Raw genomic sequence first — 19,284 nt, 5'->3', positions numbered from 1 at the left:
TCTTGATACTATCTCTGCGGGATATTAGGAAGGATTGTTACCAGAAGGAGCAGCCTGATTAAGAATAGATTCAGGCTGGAATGTTCTGAGTGTTCTAAAATTACCATTTATAAGGTTGTCCCCTTTGGCACCTGTTTCCTCAGGCCCAGTCTGTTGTCCCTCCCCGATCCGCTCTCCTACCTGACATCAGCCAAGCTGCCTTCACGGTCTCCTGTTGGATACTGAGATGAGTCTGCGTTTGTATTTCAGGTGCCAGTCCACTACCACCGTCTCAAGTGCCCACTCTGAGGCCCTCTGTATGAGTGACATACCATTCTGCCATGGAACCTAGCCCCACCCTGGCCTGGCTCCTGCTGCTGAGCCTGGTGGCTGACTGTCTGAAAGCTGCTCAATCCCGAGACTTCACAGTGAAAGACATAATCTACCTCCACCCTTCAAGTAAGACTGTTTTCTACTTGTTCTCTTGTCTGTGGAAAAAAGGAGAAAAGATGTTGCTTCATTTCTGATGAGAAAGGAATTGGAGCATGTCTGTAGGGAAAGCAATGTTAATGCAGGGGAAACATCAGGTGATTTAGTTAGGGGTGTAGAAGGTAATAAAGGTTGCCTTGCGTTTTACTGTCACCTTCCCACAGGAGGTTTGGTTTCTGTCTTACATTAAATGATGAGGGTTGTTTCCTCTGTACCTGAATACATCCCGCTGACTTCATACACCCCTCGCTTTTGCTGTGTTGTTCTCAGCCAGCTATCAAAGGGAACCGACCCATCCCAGGAGGTGGGTTGTTTGTAAAGGGATTAGACCTTTATAGCCTGATTAGTAGCTGGTCTTTCTCCCTGGCATCTTAGCCTCAGTTAAAACATCACTGCCTTCCACAACTTCCTATTTCCTGGGCTTTCCCATGATTTTGAATGCTCCAGGGAGTCCACAATATCGCAGATTTCTAGCAGTCGTTTCCAGCCCTCTGGCTTCTGCTTTGTATGTATCAGGGGTCTTACTTGTGCCTTGTGCTTTCAGCAAGCATTCTGGGGTGTTCTGCTGTGGATTCCCCAGAGATTATACTTAGGCAAACAGCCGTGTGACTTCCTGGGTCCCCGGCAATGCAGCTATGTACTCTTGAGGATTTTTGTTTGTTTTGGTTTTGGTTTTTTTGTTTGCTTGTTTTTGTTTTTTGGCCCAGTCCTCTTCAGTATTGCCTTTGTGGCGGTAAGGGCTGAGAATATTGTGTGTATCTTGGACTTTAGTTGTTCCCCAAAGTATGTTAGTCTTTTGAAATATCTGTAGCGTGACAAGCATTGTGATAGGCATGAAGACTTCACAGGCAACCAAACTAATGATTCTTTCTCTTGACCATCATACAATGTGCAAAGAGGAGGAGCCTGCTTGGAATGTCTCAGCCCCTCAGTACTAGAATGGTGACTTCTAATAGCTTGGGAGGTGACATGTGGCCCACCTAGGGGCCTAGGTCAGCTGTTTCCTAGCTTCCTGACTTGAAACAAATCCCCTGACTTTGTGACTATTGTGTAACATAGTGCATAGGAAACTTTGTACTGAGCATAAGCTGTGGCACGTTCTCAGGCAGTTTGTCAGTTTATTTCTAAGGCAGTAAAATTATACATATGCTATAGCATCATTTTATAGACCAGAAATAATACCTGTGGAGCAACAGACCTGTACCCGATAGACAGGGTAGTTCTTTCGCTGTCATCATTCAGGCAGCCAGTTGTAGAGTTTTGCACCTGGGCCCTCACTGGGGGAGCCTACCTATTGCTCATGTGCCTTGACTGTGGCATCTGCCTATGGCCACCTGTGATCTCACTGGTAGAGTCTGCCTACTGCACCTGTGCCCTCACTGGTAGAGTCTGACTACTGCACCTGTGTCCTCACTGGTGGCATCTGCCTACTGATTACTTGCATGGAAAATTTATCTGGCTGTTCAATTTTGTGGGAGTTCTTGGCTCTGTTTTAATAATTTCCATGACGAGAAGATACTGATAACTTTCTCTGCTCACTAGATTACATTTTGTTCTTTCCCCCAACCATGGTAAGACAAAGAGCCAGGTTTCAGTCCTTCAGGAGTGAGCGCCTCAGTGCTGCCTTCTTTGATGTTCTCTGTCAGCTTTGGTGAGAGACTTAGATACCACACTCATCCATCCATGGCCATTTCTGAGGCTATATACAGAGTAGGAGTTGAAAATTGAAGTGAATGGGTTTAAGTACACAGGTCAAGATATTCTGCGTTTTCCTCAGTGGGGTGGTCAATCACTGCCGGGGGTGAGTGCACTCCAATTTGGAAAGTTGATACCACTGCTGTCTCTGAAGGATGAATTTTGACAGGTCACAGGGGAAATCACTTCTGCTCTTTAGGAGTCAAGGGAAGCTAGGTGGGGTAGCATGTGACAATAATCCTGGCACTCAAGAGACTGTGGCAGGAAAGTTTGAGCTACTTACTGAGTTTCAGGCCAGCATGGGCTACATAGCAACATCTTGTTCCTAATAAAATAAAATAAAATAAAATAAAATAAAATAAAATAAAATAAGGTAATTGGGAAATCCTACTCATGTGACTTATTTTAACTAAATAGGTAAGACTCAAGGGTTTTTCTGACATGATTTTGAAGCATGAAAAGGGTTGAAAAGTCGTGTCTAACTAGATTGTAAGCAGGTCACAGACACTGAGCATTCTTGTTGGGCTGTAAAACTTTGCTATTCTGCCCACGTTGGGTTAGAGTTAACTTTACATTTCTCCAAACTACTCGGGAAGTGTGCTGTGGATGTTTGTTTTCACGTCTGCTTTATAAACAGCCATGGTTCCCTGCCCTTGAGCCCTCACTTGTGTTTAGATGGAGTATTCTCTCTACCGTCAAGCAACTTTCTGTTGAACATTGGCCATAAAAAAAACATGAGGGGAACATGGGATTAGTTTGATTTTGAATTATTTATACAATTGCCTCACTTTGTAGGTGGAGGTACAAGCAGCTTTCTCTGGGTCAGTGAGTGAGCCAGTTTCTATTAATGTTATATAGCCAAGCGCAGAATCTGCCCATGGAAGAGCACAGAGGGGCGAGAAGCTTGAGAACACACACGTTTTCTGTGCCAAACAAACGCATTATTCTTAGGCCCAGACAGCATCATTGATGATAACTGAGAAAATCAGCCTCTCCTCACTAATCTATAGTGCTCTCTGGTTTCCAAATCATTCAAGTTTCCAAGTATTGTAAGAAACAAACTGTGGATTTCAGATTCATCTTCCAGAACATTCTGTTCAATAATTACTATGTGCTCCAGCTGCTTCCTCCTCCTCTTCCTCTTCTTCCTCCTCTTCTTCTTCCTCCTCTTCCTCTCCTCTTCTTCATCATTATCACCGTCATGTGAGAAGTTCTGTTTTCTCTTTCTATTCTCTGGTTAAATCACCAAAATCTAATTACAATTCCCCAAACAAAAGTTAATATTGAGAGAAATGGAGCTATTTATTCAGATGTCAGAAATCACACAAGAAAATTTAATAAAATGACTGTGCCCTGCTCTTGGCCTTCGTTTCTTTCTGTAGAATAGAAAACACTCCTGGAAAACAAGCCAATTTTCTTTTGCATGTGTGTTCTGAGCCCTTCTTAATCTTGTGAATTAAAGAGCTATGCCCTTGCAGGGGCTTGCTTATGATCACATAGGGAACCGAGGATAACTATGCACAGTCCTACACTTCATTAAATCCTACAGAGTAAGAGGACTTCTAGACAGGTATCAGGAAGTGTACTCTATTAGAAATATGTTCATGGAAAAAAATATCAGCAACATTTTGTTGCTCAGTTGACTGAAACAGAAGATAATATTAGAGTTTTAGAATTTATATTTCTATTTTCTAAAAACAGTGGAACCTGAATTGGAGAGAGCAGACACTGCACATCAGCATACATTTGGAAGCATCTGCTTTCACTGCATTTCCAGTGACTGAAGGAAGGTCTTTGTCCAGGCAAAAGTTCTAGGAGACAGAAACAAAGGGTAAATCTTTTCTGAAGCCTAACAGATGAATTATGGAAGCTTGAACTATGGCTGACCAGGAGAGTTAATGGACAGATTATCTTACAGGAAGTAACTGGGCACTCCAATGTTTCTTTTTCTTTTTTCTTTTTTTTTTTCTTCTTCTTTACAATCTGCCTCTCTAGAGGGACCAAGGCCTTATGCCCTGAAATGCAGGGTACTAAGCTTATTAGCTCTGTGATCAAGAGCCAAATTAGATTCATTCACAGCTGGGGCCACCAGGATCTGAAGTCCGCTCCCCACTCGCTCTGTAAGGCTTTGAAGTAATGAAGAAGAAAATAGCACATCTTAGGAGCCTCTTTCCCTGTCTCTTAAAAGAAAAACAAACTCTTTATCAGATGCAGTATCAATTAACAAGTTACTGGAGAGAGTTGTTCATCCGTTGACCTTATTCAGGTTAAATATTTCCAGAGGGGAGAATTTAACCATTTATTTGGTATTGTGCTATAGTCACTTAAAGTCAAATATGTTTGCAAAGATTTGCCAGGAATCAGCACTATTCATTGATCCCCAGGCAAGATGTCAACAAAAATTCCCATAAACGGACACTAAGCTATGGTGCTTAAGAATGGAGACAGATATGGATTTGTAGGTTTTAAAATAAGACCAACAAGGGCCTACAGAGATAGCTGAGTGGTTCAGAACACTGGCTGTTCTCTCATAGGACCCAGATTCAGTTCCCAGCACCCACAGAACCATCTGTAACTCATCAGAACCATTTGTAACTCCAGTTGCAGGAGCTCTGACACCCTGTGCTGGTCTCCTCAGATCCTAGGCTTTCACAGGGTGTACACTGACCAAAATGGAGAGTATTTGTTTGGTCACCAGTGATGCATACTCATAAGCTTATTTAGGTATAAATGGTTTGAAGCAAAGCTGTCTTTTGCTGCATAGTGTTCTAGCACATACTTCTCAAATTCCAGTGTCCTTGGGTTAATTTCAGTGTGAGGGTTTAGGTATGTAAGAAGCTACAGTATTTAATATGTCATCAGTCTCATAAAAGATCATTTTGAGAAGTCGATTAAATAACCCAAGTTTGAGAACACAGCAACTTATTTGTGCTTGGTTCTCAATAACTTTATTCTTGGTGCAGTTGGGTGGTCATTATTCAAAGTTTTTAATTTATCACATTGATGGGAAAGTTTCCAGGAATAACTATACCAGCAATCCAGCAAACACATTTGTTTTGGCTACAGTGACAGACTGATAAAATTGGATATTCTAGTGAGTTAATCATATGGACTGAAATGGTACAGTTAGCTTCCAGTCACAAACTTTGGTATATATGATCATTGTTTGAAAAAATGCTGGTGTTTTGATCAAATCTTTTATATTTGATTTATATGTTAAACATTCTGAAGTTCGTAGTGAGACTGTTTTTAATGTATCAAATCAATATAATTTCCTAGAATGGTTGTATAGGTTTTCTCACAGTGATATTTGTAGAATACAAAACTATTAAATGTTCATAAGACATTGAGTGGCTTTGGGATTTGAGATTCTGCTTTTTTTATTTCCCTCAATTCTACTCACCAACAACAATTAAAATATGAGAAGACTTTGCTAGGTGCTAGAAGGGGAAGCTATGCTAATTACCTGTGTGTGCATCACAGAAAATATTTTCTTCTCCTTCCTGAAATGATGCAGTAGAATGTTTTCCTGTGGTGCACTTCCCTCCTGGGACCAAAACATCTCTAAGCTGTTTCCGTCATTTTAGGAGATTATCCATACCCTTACTTTTAACCTATTTGCAAATCTGGGTTACTATCTAGTGGGAGAAACGTAGGACTCTCAAAAGGGCCCATGAAAAGGTCCAGTTGCGTGTCCTTGCTAGACAGTGCGCAGCTTCTGACCATGTTCAGGTACTATCCTCACAGTCTATGAAATATTGCAGGCAAGTATGCAAATGGGCAAGGTGAAAATCAAAGTTTTATCTGGACCATAATTCTGGCCTTAAGCTGCTGCCTCCTCCTGCATTTATTTTTGATAACACACTTAATTGGTTCCACCTGGCCATGCAATTTACCCTGAGATGACTATCTCTGTCAGTGGGAACCTCGGGCTCCACCATCTGTGAGGCAGAGCTGTTGGCTCCCTCAGATGAACTGGATAAGCGCCTACAGCTTCCAACTAGGCCAGGTAGTGTTGTCAATTTAAAAAATGCTCTGGATCTGTTTATGAAAGTCAGAGATCTAAATCTCAAGGCAAGCAAAGGATTCCAGGTAAGATGTGGCTTACTTGAAAACACATGGGCCAAAGGATGAGAAAACCGAAGCACCCCCTGCCCCCAAGGCCTGACATTAGTTGTTGGCCTCGAGCTGACAGAATATTCTGGTGTACTGAGCACGTCCAGAACATGGTTCCCATTTGACACTCTCACATGAGCTTACAAACAGGACTGAGAACAAGTAGTACATGCAGGACAATGTCTTCAGAAGGCAGGAAGCACAAGCCAGGCATGGTGAGAGGATGGGAAAGATCAGAGAACATTGCTGGAGTTGTGTAAACGACAGCTCTTCTTCAAACAGTATTGGCACCTAGCGTTGTAACACCCGGCAACCACTCACCCACATGCAATCCACTCCAAATTCTGTCATTTCAAAAGTTCTTCATAAATACACCCATATATCTGTGAGTAGGCAAGTGGTTCTGCCATCAAACTTCACCACATAGTTCTGGTTTCCAGGAAGGCACTTTGGTGGAAGGAGAGATCCAATACCTGCAGGTTGTCCTCTGTCTCCATGTGCAGGCTATGGTACATGGGCACACATACACAATACATACATGCCTTTATATACCTGCATTCATACATATATACACACACACATATATATGTATTCATACACAAATATAAAGATGTAAAAATAGTAAAGTAATAATATAAATATAACCATATACCATGCAACTTTTCTGATTGGCTTTTTTTTTCCCCACTGAGTAATTCCAAGAAAATTTATTAAAGCTATTGAAACTACTACCAATTTGTTCCTTTCTATTGGTGCCTGTTACTTCATAGTGTGGATGTACCACTGTTTGTTTAACCCACTCACCTATTGATAGACATTTGAGTTGCTTACAACTTGGGTTCATTTATAGGGTGACTATCCTGTATCCGAAGTGCATGGGACTGGAGGTATTTTGGGTGTTGAATGTTTGGGGATTTTTGGAATACCTGTATGCATATAGTAAAATATCTTGGGATGAGACCAAAGTTTAAAGGCCACATTTATTCGTTTCATATATGCCTTGTAAATATCCTGGAGGAATTTTTTACAGTCCCTGGAGGAATTTAATGAAGCCTTTTCAATACTATAACTGGTCACATGACATCAGGTGTGAAATGTGGGGAGTATAATGTTAGTGCTCAAGAATTTCAGATGTGGAGGCAATTTAGATTTCATATTCTCTAATCAGGAGTGGGCATCCTGTTCAAATAAAACCATTTAGATAGTTGTAAGCAGATTTTTGTGTATGAATACAAGTATTTGTGTCTCGGGAATAAATTGCCTAACATAAAATGAGTCATCAGATACTTCATTGTTTAAAAAAAATCTTGAAAATCCCTCTTCAAATTAATACACTTAACTCTACAGGATTCTTTGCTCAATCTAAAAATTGCTTTTTTCTCTTGTTTTTTATTTTTTTGTTTTTGTAGCCACTCCATATCCTGGTGGATTTAAATGTTTCACCTGTGAAAAAGCAGCAGACAATTATGAATGCAATCGGTGGGCTCCTGACATCTACTGTCCTCGAGGTAAAGTCTCAGAGAGAGATCGTGTCCTCAAAGCTGCTTGAGAGTGGGCAGCCTGGTACATGCTTGTAATCACAAGGGCCCCTCTTGTCTAGGTCTATTGGCAGATCTTTTACACATGTGCAGAACTCATCCTAAAAGACTTTCATATATAAAGGGACTCATAAGATTGCCTCCTCTCTCATGAAGCATCTTTGGATTTCCACAGGAGGTAACTGAGACTTCTCTGCCCTGGGGTGAGCCAAGTGTGGAACAGTAGAGAATGGGCAGCCTGTTTGCCACTCTTTGAAGCCTTCATCCATAGTAACTTCTTTCATGTGAAGGATGAATCGATGCTCATGTAAAGATTTCATTTATTGCCCGTCTCGCCACAGACTTACATTTTGAGACTGTGTGAAAGCTGGCTTTCTAAATGCCATCGCTGCATAAATAAAAAACCTTGAGCCTTTTAAACTGCTAAAGCTCTCTTTCAAGGTCGAGATGGACTGCAATTGAAGCTTGAAATTTTGACCAAAAGGCTCATTTGAAAAAGAAGACATATCCTATCCACGTCTCTCCGCCTAGCAAGGGAAAATGATGTTTCTGGCTGTCTGTGAGGTCATGGTTAATTGGCTGTTTTAGTTTGGAGGGGTGAGGAATATGGGGCAGTCCATAGACAGTTGTCTTAGCAGTGAGTGCTTCGCACTGTTGATTTCATTCAGATGTGTTAAAAGGACGAACACACTATACACAGTATTTTTCAACATAATGCAAGACTTCTCATACCCAGCCCAAAGAGTGCCCCTCTGCTTGTCGTGATAGACTAGAAATTAGGAGAGCTAGGACATCACTACATAAGGGACAGGGCAGCTCCTCAAGTTAACGCCGTTAACCTCAGACTCTCCTGGAACTTTCCAGAAGTATATAGAGAACTTGCAGAACTTGTGCCCAGCCTGTTCCAGTGTCTCTCAAAGTGCAGTGTGACCACTGCCCCTGTGGCTTATCCCAGAAGAGGTGCGTGCTACCACCCCACTCCCTCAGTCACCTACAGAACAGATCCATCAGGTCCAAACTGAGCCTGAGAACTTACCTTTCCAATGGGCACCATGTGAGCAGATGTAGCCACATCACGTACCACAGCTCTACACACATTGAACTGGCCTCGGAGGTTTGGTCCCTGCATCAGATGAACAGTCAAGCATGAGAACTATTAGAAGCCACTTTACCTCCTAGGATGGAAACATCTCACTTAGAGTCTTCTTGTTTACTTTTAGGTAGTGCTGTCAGGGGGCCTTAAAAGATTACCTGGGAAAATAAAGACATGAGGAGGAGAGAGCCTAGCTTAATCACAAGGTAGCTATCCAGCCGCCTTGGTAACCAGGCCCTGTCCTGTTTCCTTCTACAGGTATTGCCTTCATCCAAAACAAGTCAGTATTTTCATCTTCTGACATTAGCACTACAGGATGAACATTTGGATTGGTTGCTAAAGGGCCTGCTGCACCACTGCCTCTCAAAAGCTGCACGTTGCAACCAGCTAGTAAATGCTTGGACACATTGGTTACCAGGCACCCTCCCAGATGTCACATTTTTTTCTGGCATGGGGTGGATTTGAGGACAGTGATTTTTTTTTAAAGCTCCCTGAGTGGTTCCAATATGCAGCAAAATTTGGCAGTTGTCAGTAGTGTCTCTGGACAAATCCAGAAAGATCTGCTTCGGGGCTAGCTCCTTCTGGAACAGATCTGGCCAGCTGGCTTCTGATACTGTTGCCATTTGCTAGAACATGTTCTCTGAATCTCGGGGATTTGAAAACAACAGAAATTCATTTCTCACTGCTCTGAAGGCCAATAAAGCCCAACAGCAGGAGTCCAGAACATTCAGGGTCTGGAGAGTGTCTGATGCCATGCTTCTAACATGGTACCTTCTTATTTTGACCTCTGGGGGAGAGCAGTGTTATGTATTCACAATGGAAGCAGGATGGAAAGGACCGAATACAGCTTACAAAGGCCTTTATAGATGTCCCAAGCCTGCCCATGGGGACTTTAGCTTTCTTAAAGGTTCCACCCTTAATGCCTACAGCATAGGAATGTTGGAGGACATATTCAGCTAGTAGCAGCATGTGACCGCTTAGTGTTGACTTAGCCCTTAGCCTTCAGATACCTCAGCAGAGTTTACAGGAAAAAGGAAGGAATGTTAGCTGGTATTCAGACTTTGGCAGACAAATCCCTCCCTGTCACAGAGGACAAAACACAGGTGACCAGAAGCACTCTGCTGGAATGCCTCTCCGGGAAGAGAGAAAGCCCTATCTGGATGCTTTCCTTTTAGATCAGAATCTCCCCCTTTCAAGGTACAGATAACTGAAAGTAACTGAGAGGCCTTTACACAAGGTCTGTACAAAAGTTACCCTTTCCCTCCTTTCCGCTCCTCTTTTATCTTTCTGCTCTTAACTTTATAGGGACAAATACAGTTTCATTCTGAGTCCATGACATAAAGCAGCCAAGCCAGGCCCCTGGGACAATTATGCAGTGGGAGATAGGAATCTAGTTTCTTCTTTCTAGGAGCAGACAGTTTACCCTGGGAGATAAGATCTGACCGGATCGGGTGTTAGGAACAGCAGGTGAAAGTTAAGAGCCAGATGAGACAAGGCCTTAAGTGCTGTGAGACCTGAAGGGCAGAAGAGACTGGGGGCTGAGAGGCAGTGGCTCCTCAAGCTGGGGAGACCTCAGCGACTCTCCAACTGGGGGATGGGTTTAGAATATTTAAAAAGGCAACTCTTCCAGCAGGTACTCAGAGCAGTGAGGTGGACACTGGACTTTCCATATGTGCCAAGCAAATGGGGAAAGACCTGACCTAAAGGTAGAAGGAAGTCTGCCTGTATCAAAGAATAATTAACAGAAGCCCGATTCTGGATCTGGGCTCTTTTGAGTGCTTTTGAACCTCAGGTGAGGGGTGGGAATCAAAGCCTGAACCAGAGAAGAGGTGAAAAAGTACTGGAGTCTTCTGTTGATAGGTCAAGAGTTATGTGGATTTTTATCAATAGTAATTATAACCATGTTATTAAATTAAAATGCAGACTTTTTACTCAGTCTTTCTGTGCTTGTGTTGTCTGCTTACCATGAACCTAAAGCAACCGTAGATGACCAACAGGCTTGGTGAGGCTGCTGAGAAGCTTCTGTGAAAAGGCATGATGGCTTCCTGTGGCGTCTCTGGGCCATTGTGTGTTTATCTTGTTACATGCTTAACTAATCATCACAAGGTGTGAAAATTACTTGTTGAGGATGAAAGAACTGGTTCTATATGATCCTTTTTAATCTTATCTATATAGAATGAGGCTGCACACCCAATTACTTGGGGAAATGAATGAATCTTGAGTTTTCAAAAGCACAACTCTATGGAGTGTATGGGCTTTGAGATCTAGCATGCCACGGCATCCATCCAAGATGGATGAAGTTGACACACTTGGCTGTGACCCACAGGGCATCCTGTGTGCTTCAAAGAAGCATGGCCCTGGCTAGACTCTTCCTAGAGGAATGGCAGGTCAGCTACCTGCACACCTAGCCATTGTCAGTGAGAGAAAGTAAGCATTTCCTCCTCCATCACATCTGAGTCTTACAGATTCATGGTACTCCATGCTCCAGAAAGGAGAGTCTAAGATGCCGTCAGTCACTGATTCCAGTCGCTAGAGGTTTTGCTGCAACTTCATCATACTTTTTCCAAACTTGATCACTTTTTCTTGATTTTGTAAACAGAAAGGATCCTGAGATCTTGTCATATGAGAGAGGCCAATCAAAGAAACAGAAGATGCAGAATAGGAGCTGTGGTTGGATACATGCCACTTTCCCTGTGACGTCTCTGTGTTGAGAGAAGATCTATATAAATGTTCATCAAGAGTCAACTCAATAGACCTAACCTGAGAATACTTTGTCCTTTTGTGAGGACATGGCATTGCCTCCACCTAAGACAAAAATCTCCCTTTGAAATCTTTTAATAGAACAGCAAAAGAAGATGCTAAGATAGGAAACAGGCATCTTCTGCTCCTAGCTTCTCGGCTGCTCATCGTTTTCTTGTGAAAATAAATCACTGAAGATGTCCCCTGGTGACTCTTTCTGGATGCTGATCTGGTGGGGACATCCACACAAGCAGGAAATAGAAATGAGATCTCCAGTTCAGCTGAAGAAAAGCCCTTCTAGGAAAGGCTTCTTCTCTGACAGGCCAATCCTTGGTGTACCCTCTTCTGATTTTTTTAAAATAACAGTGATACTTTTTCTTTCTTTTAGACAAGTTTACATTTAGGATTTAGCCCCACCCTCAAGGCTTCTACACCTTATATCAAGTTATCTCTAAATCCCATATTAACTCAAGGCTTTGAAACTCCCCAGAATAGGAAACCAGGATCTTACTTAGTGTGTGTCCTATGAATCAGTCTGGATTTGGAGAGTTCATTCCAGCACCTTGAGCTCCTAAGAAATGAGATGATTTTTAGTTGTTCTTTCTTCTCATTGTACTGCCATACTAAATAGAGGTCTTAAATGCCCCCCTTTAAAGAATATCAAAATACAAACATAAGAAAAATCATAAGTGGACACCTCATTATCCTTATCTGGTTAAGGTTCCAAATGTCTACCATGTATATGAAGTCATAAAACTCTATCGGTCTCTCAATCATTCCATTCCACCCCATAAAGGTAGCAATAATGTGACTACTGCCATTGCGTTCTGTGTAAATGTAGCTCTATGTGACATAGTCTTGCTTTCAAACAATATTGGGTACAAAACTACAGTGTTCTGTGAGCTGCGGTGTTAGTCTTTTTCACAGGTATTTAGTAGATCATTATGTGAATACAACAAAAATTCATCTATTCTGCTATTGTCAACATTTGGGCTCTGTCCAGTTTTGAATAGCATAAATATTCTTTTCTGTGTCTTTGGTATGGGCACACATGTATTCCTGACAAGCAGGTCTATTCAGGAATAGTATTTGTCAGGCATGGGAACACAAGCATCGCCTTTACCAAATACTGCCCAATGCTCTGAGTTTTAAAAGTCCCTGTCCTCTCACCATCTGTGCACACAAACAGTTACTACACAATGCTGCCCAAACTTACTTTTGACAGAAACAACAGAAGCTGGAAGTTCATAGTATTTTTAAACATTAAGTATGAATAACTGCCAACCTTGACTTCCATTCTGAGTCCGTCAGCCTCTTTTTCCTCTGTTACCCAACTAGCTCTGAACTGGGTTTGTGCGTGCAATCCCGTTGAAATGGACTGAGATTCTCCCCTACTTCTCTGCCCCTTGGCAACACCTTCTGCTTGGCTTCCCAGCCTCTGTACCTGTGTGTTCCTGCATTAGCAAATGCCCCAAGAGGATCCCAGGTACAGCACGTCAGGCCTAACCAAATGAGCATTTTCTCTTCTCTGGTACCTTGCTCTTCAAATCTTATGTATTCTGAAAGCTTTCCTGTGCTTTCTTCAAATTTGAGCAGCTTTAGCTGTATTTGATTTTTTTCAATTTTATTCTTTGTATTGGTAAGATGATACAAGGATGGCTGTCTCAGCAAGTAGAATTCCTGAAAATTTTCTTTCAATTATTTATTAATACATATTTTTATATAATGTGTATAACATTTAATACTATGATTAGATATTATATACATAATAATACTAGATATATTAGATTTTTTATCCAAATATTTTAAACCAAAAGTTCTATCATTGTAAATAAAACTATTGTTATTTTTTTTTTTACTTTTGGTAGTATAAGTAGTAGTGGGAGTAACATATTGAGAATATCAAGACTACTCAAGTTCACAATGGTTTTGTCTAGATATTTTCTATCACTGTGCTTTTATAGTTTGAGTGTGAAGTGTCCTCCCTTTAGGAGGTGGATCCCAACCAGAGGAAGTAGCTGCTGCTTTCCAGGCTTTCCGGGATAGAGGGGACCCTGGTTCTGGCTGGCTTCCTGCATCCTGTTCACCAAGGAGTGAGCAATCTTAGCTACACACTCCCAGTGCCATAAACTCATTCTTGCTGTCCCTGTATGGTAGAGGAACTTCTCTCAAGCCATGAGCCAAAATGAAGTCATCAAAGTTTCTTAGACTGAGTATTTTGTCACAGCAGTGAAAAAGGTGTCCAGCTCAGGTGGGCAGTGTCTGTTTCACACTTTTGCCACCTTGTCTTTGTTTTAACCAGTCTGCTGAGAAGTCTCATTGATCCTCACTGCTGCTTCTATCCCTTCCCAGCAGTGCTTTGGCCCCTGCCTAGTAATGAGCACATGCTTTCTGAAGGTCAGGTTCTGAAGGGAGAGCTTCCTCATGTGGATATGTCACCTGTCATTAGGAAGTGTGGATCATAGAGCCAAGCTTGGTGGAGTATACCACCCCAGAACTTGAGAGGCAGAGGAAGGGAATGAGGACCTCAAGGGAAGTTCTAGGAAAACTCTCTCAAGAAATAAAAGGTACCAATAAAAAAAAGTGTGGTTGATATTTTTGAAAATAACAGGGATGCAATTGTCTGGCAGTTTGCCCAAGAGGTACAAGAGAAAGGAGACTTGTATCCACTCAGTTGGGTTGGTGAGCACCTGTTTACTGTTAATATATGTCTCGGGGACCAAAATCCATAGTGACAGGTAGTCTCTGGAGAGCCTTTGGTAGGAGTCCAAGAGATAGATAACCTGATGGCTGGACATCAGAGGCTCTATAGTTCCTGTTAGGGAGAGCAGTAAGTAATCTGGCTCTTTAGCAGCAATATCTGCAGACATCCTTTCATGGATTGCTTTTCTTTCATCATGAGTGCCTTTCCATTACCGAGCTTGGAATTATGGCGTGGTACACTCATGGGAGAGCAAACAGTATCACCTTTCTCACAAACACAACACATGGTGGAAGCAGAACCCATGTTAAGAAGTAATCGTTTCCAGAATCTCAGAAGCTTCTCTTGTGGCTATTTCTGTCCTTTCCCCACAGACCAGTGTCACTGTTGTTGAATGAAGCACATGCTCCCACCCCTATATTGAAAGTCTCACCCCTCAGCCCTAAGAATGTGACTTTTTGGGGACAGAGTCTTTAAAGCCAAGAATAGATGACATCGTTGGCTGACTGCTGATCCCCTATGACTTGTGAGAGGAAATTAGAATCTAGACAGGCACTGAGGAAAGATGACGCAACTATGTGGGGAAAAAAAGCCATCTATGAGCTAAGGAAAGCAGCCTCAGAAGAAAGCTGGAATCCAAAATTGTAGCCTCCAAAACTTAAGAAAAACCTTGGTAGAAGTCTGCTTCTTTGGTAGCTTTCATGGCAGTCCTAACAAACTAATATGCCACCATCCTGATTTCCAATAATATAGATCAGTTTTGTCTTGTATTGGTTTCTTAGTTGTTCTTCTGATTCTTTTTGTTCAGTGTTATATGAGGTACACATACCTTACTAAATCTCTTCCATTTGTTCTTCCTGTTATGTGGATAGAGGCCCTAATTTATTTATTTTGATGCCAGTGGGCATTTTTATAGTCTCTAGTTTTCAGCTGTACAAAAAGTTCTCTCTAAATATACTAGAACTTTCATTTCCTTTTACCATTGTGTGTATGTGTGTGTGTGTGTGTGTGTGTGTGTGAGAGAGAGAGAGAGAGAGAGAGAGAGAGAGAGAATGAGTGTGTGTGTGAATGTATGACTTAAGTTGATAGAATATACTCTTAAAAGATCTTAGTAAATAATTTCCCCAAGTGACTACACTATACAAAAATTATAGTTCTCACTGAGCTGCTAAATAAATCTTATTTATTTATTTATTTATTTATTTATTTATTTATTTATTTAATATATGCAGGTACACTGTTGCTCTCTTCAGACACACCAGAAGAGGGCATCAGATCCCATTACAGATGGTTGTGAGCCACCATGTGGTTGCTGGGAATTGAACTCAGGGCCTCTGGAAGAGCGGTCAGTGGTCCTAACCACTGAGCCATCTCGCCAGCCCGAGATGGTCAATAAATTAGATGAACTCATTCAAGGACATGGTAGAGATGTCGTAAGTATCACAGGTAGAAATTAAAGTGTGTTAATTTGATTAAGCTTTAAGCAGAAGAGCATGGAAGATGTGTCCTTCCCATAGCTACAATGATCTTCGTAATAAATTAAGGATCTGTGGGTTGTACAAGGCTATGTTACATCTTGTAGGAATGTAGGCACCAACAAACATGGATGTTACTCTTCATAATCTAGAACAGTAGATCAGACCCAGGATTCCGCCCAGCACAGGAGATGTTTAGGGACATCCAGTCTGAAGAGGTCATATGGATGGCTGAACATCATGCAGCATGCAAACCATTTTCCTAAGTAGAATTATCTAGTCTGATGCCAGAGGTGCTAAAGGCTTTCACTGCTGGGCAGATGCCACTGATGCTATCTTCTGTGTCCCTTTACTGAGTGCAAGTAAAATCCTGACCTTTGTATACCAACCAAAAAGAAAGAGAAATACTGAAGGTGGATAGGAGACCATTGCAAACTATCTATGGCCTTTAGGACCCAAAGAACAGTAGTATCGTGGTGCCTTCCAAGTATTCTTTCTAGACTTGGAACTAAGAATAAGCTGACTAACACACCAGTGCAATAAACCCTAACAAAAGCTTCCTTTCTCCAGCAAGCCGCCTGAGAAGGTGACAGTCTAGAAGAGCAGGAGATATTTATATAAAGCCATTACTTTCAGCAAACATCACAGACAAAAATTGTAATTCCACCTCTATCAGCAAAAGACAACAGAAAGATCACCCTTTAGTTCATGGCTGGCTGTACTCTGCTGTTTCACCCTACTTGTTAGGATGGTTGTAGAGAAGGACAAATAATGGGGACCTCATTCCCTCTGGGTAGTTATGAGGTCTGCCTGTATTGCTAGCAGAGAGCATGGTGCTGGATATTAGACCCCTGAGTCCAACAACAGTGAGCTGTCTCTACTCCGTCCTGTGTAAAAACTGGGTCGGCGAGGAGTCAGAACTTTGCCTCCCACCATCCATCAGCAATAAGCCCCACCTCATACTCTGAACAGCATCTGTAAAACCTTGGTGGGGAGGACTATCAAACAGCCCTAGCATTCTCAAGCCAGGAGGTTTCATATGGTCTAGAATGCTATAGCATCACATGAAAATGTCCAGATTTCAGTTTTAAAAAAGCGCTCACTGTACCAGAGAGATCTCAAACTGAATGGTAAGCATAGCAAGTACCTGATTAACAAACTGTTTAAATAGGAAACTTTATTGTGGCTCACCATCCTGGAGATTTGAATGACAGTTAAGTTTAGGCCTTCAGCTACGAAGCACAAAATGAGCCGTGATAGAGCAAGCTGTTCACCTGACTGGTGGCTGTGGTTGGGGACAGTTGGAGAGATAGACATCCTTGATGACCTAACTTCCTCACAAGGTCCCATTCTCTTCCTAAAGCCTCACTACCTCCTAGTAGTTGATCATACCAAAGGCTGGTGATCAACAAGACTTTAGCACATGGGCCTTTGAAGGACGACACTACAGATCCCAACTCTTACAAATGAATACCAAACTGAGGGAGAGGTGGAGGATTGCCCAAAGAAAAGTTTGAATCGATGCCAATAAAAGCAAAAATGCTTCAGTAATCATAATTATACTAAAAGTAGCAAAAAAAATGAAAAATATGAGAGGAGCCAAATGAAAATTTCTGAATGTGGAAAAAAAAACATGACTGTATTTGAAATAAAAATGTTCGGCACTATCTCAACAGAGTTGAGGCAACAAATGAAAGAGCCAGTGATTTGAAAACGGAGCCATAGAAAATGCTCAGTCTGAAGAACATGAAAAGATTGGAGGGCAGAGGAGAAAACTGGGCCTCAGGGACCCATAGAGGTTAACATATGTGCCAGAGAGGATAGCCAGGGCAGCGGTTCTCAAGCTATGGGTCCTGACCTCCTTGGTGGGGGGTGGGGGGGGAATCAATGGACTCTTTCACAGGTGTTGCTTAAGACCACCAGCAAACATGGATATTTACCCCATGATTCATAACAGTAGCAAATTACAGTTATGAAGTAGCAGTGAAAATGATCTTCTAGTTTGGGGTCAGCACAACATGAGGAACTGTGTTAAGGTGTCACAGCATTAGGAAGGTTGAGAGCCACTGGCCCAGGCGTTTGCAAGTTGTCAGTTCTCTGCCCTCTTCAGCTCCTGTTCTTGGCTTTCCTGTCTGGAAACATCCACACATCCCGCATTTCCCACTTTTTGACAATAGAAACAGTTATACATTGCCTGACATTTGATTTGTAAGGGGGGCCTTGTTTTACAAGATTTCTGCCAAGTTTTAGTAAGATTGTCTTTAGTGATGGCTGGAGTCTTTAGGCATGTGAGTAGACTATGGAGGTTCATCTGTTCATTCATAACAATAAAGCCAATGTCTTCAGGCTCTTTAAGTGACCATAAATATTCATTACTTAAAAGTGAATTCAAATTGTACACACTTGTCAATTTTCTAGAATGTTATTCAGACCCAAACCAGGAAATGATGAAATCTTGCAATAGGACATGTAGAATGGAGACATTTCGAAGAATTTAGAGATTCAGATTTGAAGCATTTCTGGTGTGAGTTTTCTGGAAACATAGAGGTGTCACATTCAAGGTGGTGCCTTCCTGAGGTTGACATGTGGAGATAATCAGGAGGGAGAAGGGTTTTCGTTGCAGACATGTGAAGTGTGGTGTGGCATTGGTGGTGTCCAGGAGACAGATGAAGAAGGATGTTCTACATTCTAAAGATGTAGAAGCTAAGGTTTGACAAGGTCACTTGAGAGAAAAGTGGTTCAAGGACAGAGCTGTAGAAAATGTCTACAGTGTGGTTCAAACAAGCGTTGAAAGAGAAAACAGAGATAGAGAAGACAAGTCTCTAGTGTCTTAGGTGGAAAATCTCATAGAGGTGATTAAACTGTAGAGTAGAAATTGCAAAGAGATCCTGCACCTCGAGCCTCAGGGAAGCAATCGCTGCCTGAGCAGCCAGGCCACACAGACTCCTGAGTCAGCACTGGGGCGCTGAGTGCTAAGAAGCTAAGGAGTACAGGGGGGCCACTAGCTCTTTGATTTGCAGTATAATGTGTAATGTTGCTGTTACAGTGCTTTCCTTCCCATTCATTTTCTTGCATCCAAGGAATTGTTTCCAAGCAGTGCTTTAAACATTATACATTTCTGTGTAAAACTCAAACTAGCACAGCTACAGAGAATCCAGGGTGGGGTGGGGGAGTGTTCTCCTCTGACACGGGCATAGTTTCTTTGTTTCATTTTTTTTAATTAATCATTTTATTCATTTACACTTCAAATGATATCCCCCTAATTTAAATAATCTCATATAGTTTGTTGAAGCAGTTTCTTTCATTGGGAACCATAATGGTAGGTTCGTGAAAGCTCATGTTAGCTGTGAACTGGTTTTGAATTTCAAAACTTGGCTAAGGAGAAAGAGGGAGAGACAGAGACACAAGCAGAGTGTGTGTGTGTGTGTGTGTGTGTGTGTGTGTGTGTGTGTGTGTGTG

The 19,284-nt window shown here is 41.9% G+C and overlaps 1 protein-coding gene across 1 annotated transcript in view; it reads left to right on the top strand.

The window, feature by feature from the left end:
- The first annotated feature begins 320 nt into the window (after positions 1–320).
- The window catches only part of Lypd6 (LY6/PLAUR domain containing 6), a 24,086-nt gene continuing 5,122 nt past the window's right edge, over positions 321–19,284 (top strand). The window contains exons 1-2 of the mRNA XM_028769335.1: positions 321–438; positions 7,689–7,787. Coding sequence (XP_028625168.1) covers positions 321–438; positions 7,689–7,787 — 217 coding nt within the window. The remainder of the gene's footprint in view (positions 439–7,688; positions 7,788–19,284) is intronic.

This window comes from Grammomys surdaster, unplaced genomic scaffold (assembly GCF_004785775.1).
Source record: "Grammomys surdaster isolate TR1022 unplaced genomic scaffold, NIH_TR_1.0 191, whole genome shotgun sequence".
NCBI lineage: Eukaryota > Metazoa > Chordata > Mammalia > Rodentia > Muridae > Grammomys > Grammomys surdaster.
The sequence above is the reverse complement of the archived record's forward strand: the minus strand, read 5'-3'. Positions and strand labels throughout refer to the sequence as shown.